Below are 6,000 nucleotides of genomic sequence, written 5' to 3' on the forward strand. Positions count from 1 at the left end.
GACCAAGGCCGTAGTTGATTGCGGAGGATCTGTGGGATTACTGACAACTTGTCTCGATATTTGGAGTTTGCTCTTGACCGCCAAAATTCGATTTTATATCTTTCAGCCTTGCCTTCAGAAGGATATCTGTTACCGAAGCAAACTGAAGGGATCCTAGGATTCTCTCCTGGTTTCTCCTTGACGTTTGTTTGCATTTGAGAAATTGCCTGACAGATTTTGCTATTTCCTTCCGTTTGGCCACTGGAATTGACAGATTGTGGGAAAGAGACAAATCCCATTGGATTCCTAGCCACTGAAACGAGATTCCGGAGTAAGTCTGGATTTCGTTTTGTTTATCTGGAACCCCAGATGTTCCAGAAAGTGAACTACCTTTTTGGTGGCTTTGAGACATTCCTCGACTGTTGGTGCCCAGATCAACCAATCGTCGAGGTATGCTGCTACCATGATTCCCTGAGCTCTCAATTGTTGTACAACCACTTCTGCTATTTTTGTGAATACCCTGGGGCTACATTCAGACCGAAGGGCATCACTTTGAATGAGAATGTTTGATTTCCTAGCCTGAATCCTAGGAATGGGCGGAAGTGCCTGGCTATAGGATATGATAGTATGCGTCTGTAAGATCGATGGAGCATGTGACGGCTCCACGCGGAAGTAAGGTCCTTACTTGCGAGAGGGTAAGCATCTTGAACTTGTCGCAACGAATGAAAGAGTTTAGCTTTGACAAGTCTAAGATTTACCCTTCTTTTTGTTGAGCCTTTCTTTGGCACGCTGAATAAGCGACCTTGAAATTTTAGATGCTTGACTCTCGCAATAGCTCCTTTCTGAAGGAGTTCTTCCGCGTAATCTGTCAATTCCTCTGACGGTATCTGGTGGAATGATTTGATTGGAGGAGGATCTTTGATCCAACTCCAGCCCAATCCTTTGGACACTATGCTCTGTGCCCAATTGCTGAACCCCCACCTGTGGCGGAAGAGGAACAGCCTCCCTCCTACCTGGGGAGCCTCATTGTTGATGGGCGGGGGTTGGCCACCACGCCCTCCTCTGAACTGCCTGCTCCTTGTCGCCCTTCCTGCGCCACGCTGACGAAAGTAACCTCTCGCCCTACCTCTCGGCTGTTTGTAGCCTTGAGCCTCATATGTAGGGTTGAAGGCCGGCGAGATAGCGTAGGAGGTGGATGGCTGTGATTGAGGGGACAACAGGAGGATGGGCTGGTTCTGCTTCGAACTAGCAGGTTGTCCTTGTTGGGTAACCGGGACCGCCTGCACAAATTGCTGCTGTTGCTGGTGTTTCTGATACGGCTGGAACCTCTTACCAGCCTTCTTCGGTTTCTTACCAGCAGTGGGAACGGAATCTTGTTTCCTCTTCGAGGAAATACCCCACCTAGCTCTAAGGCTCTGGTTGAGCCTAGCAGCTTCGTGTGTACTTCGTTGACAGCGACTCTGGGAAGAGATCCGCTCCCCACATGCTAGAGGCCAAGAGTCTATTCGGCTCATGCCTAATAGTACATTCTTGTAGAACATGCTTTCGGCAGTTCCCCTCCTAGCCTGGAAGAAGTCAAAAGCGTCCGTTAGTACCGTCTGGAACTGAGATTTCGCCAAAATCTTGAACAGCGGTTCCGTAGCATAAGAGAGGGCAGCCATTTCCGTAATTATAAGGGAATTGAGGGACCTGCCCAAACCTGGTTCGCGCATCAAACTCTGCCTGGATTAGGGAATCCGGCAGCCTTGGTAGCTTTCTCCGCCGAACTGGTCAATGGCGCAGTCCGGTTTTTGAGCTTACCAAGCGTGAACGTAGCTGGCAAGTTCTCCCACAATTCTCCGAAAGCCGGGAAGAGCGGAGAAGTAGACTCCGCCTCCCTCAACTGTGGGATGGGCTCATCCTTGAGGACTGCCTGAAGGGACTTCTCCACTAATTTCGTGGCGAACGGAAGAGAAACCTCCTCTTCCGTCGCGAAAATAGTGAAGGGACTCTTGTAGGCCTGGAGTTTAGTGTTCGTACACTCCAGTCCTCAAGGCAGTGAACCCATTCCCGCTGAGCATGATCTCTACTATATAGGACCGACTCTCTAGAGATCTTGTCTTCCCTAGTCAGAGCCGTTACGGTCAGCCTAGCATAACCGATGAAAGGCTGCGTCAGACCTGGAGGGTAAAACTCGAAGTCCTCAATCCTTCGAGTTCCACACTCCGGGATAGAGATCATCCCATCCTTGAAAGGAGGCGTAGGCAGCTACTCTCCATGGGTTTCTCCATGGAGAAAGCTGGCAGAGAGTCGTATGGCGGGAGTTGGGAGAATCCCAGTGCTTGGCGCTGGGGAGACTGGAAGAGGAACCTGAGATAGCCCGGCTACTCGGTCCTCATTTTCTCTAACCCTGTTAGAGAGGTCTTGTATCGACTGACCTGATTGAGACAGAGTGCTCGACAACTGTGCGAACATCTGCTCGAATCTCGTCCCCAGGGCGGAGACTTGCGAGCCAACCAGCTCGGCCCACCTGGTTGCATCACCACTGCTGAGAAAGCAGAGGGATCAAAGGTGCTAGGCCATGCTCCTCCTACCGGCGTAGCCGGCGTGGAAGCGGTGGAGGCGGGAGAAGGCACTGGCTCGGCGGGAGCGCGAGCCTTCTCATTAGAAGCCTTGCTTCTGGAGCTCTTTGAGTGAGAGAGCTCGGCTTCGCTTTCACCGCATCGGCGTAGGAAGTCGACGACTTCCTAGCCGAAGAAGACGAAGACGACTTCCTCGAAGTTGTCTTGGCCAGAGTCTTCGGTTCTCTCTGTCCCTTCACCTTTGGGGGTACAGAGAGAGCGGGAGAGCGGGTAGGGATCTCAGATCCCACAAAGCCTTGGAATGAAGCACTCGAAGAAGGGACAGGAGAAGATCCAGGAGCACCCAAGGAAAGACCTTGGGCGCCCGACACACCTACCTCAACCAACAAATCCTCCACCCCTACCGCCATGGGCTCGATGTTAAGGTCCAGGGCAGCGACGTCGGGACCGACTCCTGGGAGGCTACGACCCCAAGGATTGCTGGAGGTCCTTGCTGGATGGAGGCTATCAGAGGGGCAGCGGACAAGGGGTCAACGTAACCGGTCGACTTGCCCCGCAGGGAAGATCTGGACGGCCAGCTTCTTATCAAGAATGTAGGGCTGGCCTTTGGCGGCGTTCTTCCCGAAGCCGCCCACCCACGCTTTCAGGGTGGCGAGGGCGACTTCCCTCACACCAGTAGCCTGAAAGAAAAGCGAGATTAGCTTTCAGTGGCGGAACGGGGTTAACAAACTTATGACTAAGAGTTGTTAGTAAAATGATAAGGAAGCCTATAACGGACTTACCCCATCTCCCAGCTGACCGACCAGGTCGTAGCAGATGGCGCAGGCTTCTGGGTGCCAGACGATCATCTCATTGTATGACGTGGCACACGGGGCGTGAGACCTGCACTCATCGTGGCCGCAGGGGTCGTACAACGTCGCGTTGCACGCTGGGACCTGACAGTTGGTAGCCTGTAAGTGGAAAGATACATGAGTACCAGGTAAACACTTACAGTCTAACAGATGCTCCGCTGGTGCCGGAGCGATAAAGTTAGATTAAACCAGAGCCCCGCCAAAATACGTGTGGTAACTAGGTTTGGTTGTGTGCCCTAGGCTATAGCTCCGCTGATGGCGGGGACACAAAAGGGAACCAACCAGGAGTGGTGGTAAATGGAAACCACGACGGAAAATGGCGGGGTTTCGGGATGGTAGATAAAAATAATCATATTACACAATTCATTGTAAAATTAGGGTATATCCTTAAAATAATAATAATAATACAAACCTCCCTCCGCCGTCTACTAGAAGAGATGCGCGGGTAAGAAGCAAGCTCCCTTCCGGTAGCGGGGGAGAGATGTAAGGATAGTAGGCAAGCAACCGACCACTAGTGGTGCCCACCCCACCCGCCCACTAGCGGAGCCAGTAATCTATAACCAAAGGTGCCCCGGCTGCGACGGAAGGCTCCTTTCGTATAGCGAGGGACGGTGGCTGAGCAACTGGGGAGGGGGGGGAGGAAGGTCTCGGTGTAACACGGCGGGAGTGATGAGAGGGGGGGAGGGATGGCCTACTCCTCCCCGCCTCACCGACTACCCGCATGGAGACCCGGTACCTCATGAGTGGTCGCCCTATACCCCCCGCTGGGAGGAACCCCTGGCCGCCTCAGAGTAGGAGTGAGAGAAGGCAACTGAGGTTGTCATGACAACCAAGGGGTCCCCCAGCTCCTCCTATACCAGAAGGGAGGGCGGGGGCAGGGTAAGGTGCGATGGAACACGACCGCAAGTGGCCTAGGCCGCGAGCAACACAACCGTGAGAGGGCCACGTGAACCAGTCTGTACCAATACAAGGAACAAGCACCTAGGCTAGCCTAACACCCTAAATATAATAAGAATATACATCGAAAAGATGGAAAAGACACTTTTAGTAAAAGAGAAAGAAGCCCAGGAGGAGGCAGACTGTTCCAAGAAACAGAAGCCTACTCGGAGCCAGCGATAGCCGATGAAGAGCAAGAGCCGGGATGCTGGGCCAGGATAATAATAATAGCCCTAAATACCAAACTAAGAGAAATGGTAGGAGGGCTGAACTAGCTAAAACTCGATGTAAAAACAATGAAACGTAATATAGTAAGCCCATAAGTATAGAAGTCCCAGTATGGAGGACCGGGAATTCTTACGAGGCAGCATGGCGCCGCCACGAGACAACCGGGGAACCGTATATGACCTATTTAAGAGGAAAATACTGGTACCCGGAAGATAAAAATGAGGTAAAATATTACTTATGAGTTACTTAACTTAGCCGTGGCAATAGCAGAGCGTTCCATGGTAGATTATAGAGATAAATCCAGAAATAGCACAGCACAAGGAAAAATTGCGTCTTGACGCTAGCGCTAAAAATTAAGGATGTCCGCTAGGGGCGCTGCCGTCCGTGGCGTCCTCTAGTAGTAGTAGTAGCGGCTGCATCGCCCGTTGGTATCAGCTCTCTCTTGGGGGGATTCTGATTGGAAGTTCTAATTGGTGATTGTCTCGTGGTAGTGTTCCACACTCGCCCCTATTATCATACCGACACTTCTTTTTATTTTTAAGAGTGAGCGAGTCAGTTTTACTGACATTTTCTTAATTTTGTTTTTTCTCTGGTAATTTTAGATTAATTTTACCTAGAAAGAATGATATTAAGGATCCTTTCATAGGCCGACACGAGCTGAGCCCAGAAATAAAACCATGTTAAGTCTTATTATATAATACTTACTTAAATATTATATAATACTTAAATGTAATTGTCATAATTGTTAACATTGTTGTCTTATGTATGTACTGAAATATTTTTTCTCCACCCAATCAAATCACGGCATAGAAAGATAACCATAGATTAGTCTTTCAAACCAAGAAGTCCCGTGCTGCAGCCAACCCAAGGATCACAATGCAGCGTCACATGGAAGTGATATCTGACGTCATCGACAACTTTGTTCCTGGATGTTCTCAGGTGTGGTAGAAAAAAGTCAATATGTATAGTACCTTGTATTGTTTAAGTAAATTGTTTTATTGTTTCTAAACCTTTTTATGAATTTCTCAGTTTACATGTTTGTAATTTCCTATGATTATTAAAGTTCACATAAGTGACATTACCAAACAATTACATAGCTGAAAGCTTCCTACCTCGGCGGTCAAAAATTAAAATTTTGGCGGCGGTGCTGCCATCGTTTAGGGTAGGTGAACTGGACCCACTCACTTTTGGGAACACCTGGTACTGCTAAGAAAAGCAAAAGACCTGTAATTTGTTTTCTGCCAGCTACTGTTAGCATCGGTGGTTCCAGCAGTATTATTTCATCGCTTTTGTGATTTGATCGACAATGATTGGTGAAGTGCTCTTTTGGTGGTTACTTTTGTTAGCTTTTCAATCAGCTAGATTATCTTAGTTTTGATTATGTCGGACTCTAGTTCGTTAGGTTTAAGTTTTGCAGTGAAGGCTGCAAAACTAGAATGGCCAAG

At 49.4% G+C, this 6,000-nt stretch overlaps 1 protein-coding gene across 1 annotated transcript in view; it reads left to right on the forward strand.

Moving 5' to 3' along the window:
• LOC135219760 (poly(A) RNA polymerase, mitochondrial-like) overlaps positions 1–6,000 on the forward strand; it is a 466,613-nt gene that overhangs the window by 175,529 nt on the left and 285,084 nt on the right. Inside the window, exon 6 of the mRNA XM_064256805.1 lies at positions 5,366–5,494. Within this exon, the coding sequence (XP_064112875.1) occupies positions 5,366–5,494 (129 nt within the window). The remainder of the gene's footprint in view (positions 1–5,365; positions 5,495–6,000) is intronic.

This window comes from Macrobrachium nipponense, chromosome 1 (assembly GCF_015104395.2).
Source record: "Macrobrachium nipponense isolate FS-2020 chromosome 1, ASM1510439v2, whole genome shotgun sequence".
Taxonomy (NCBI): Eukaryota; Metazoa; Arthropoda; class Malacostraca; order Decapoda; family Palaemonidae; genus Macrobrachium; species Macrobrachium nipponense.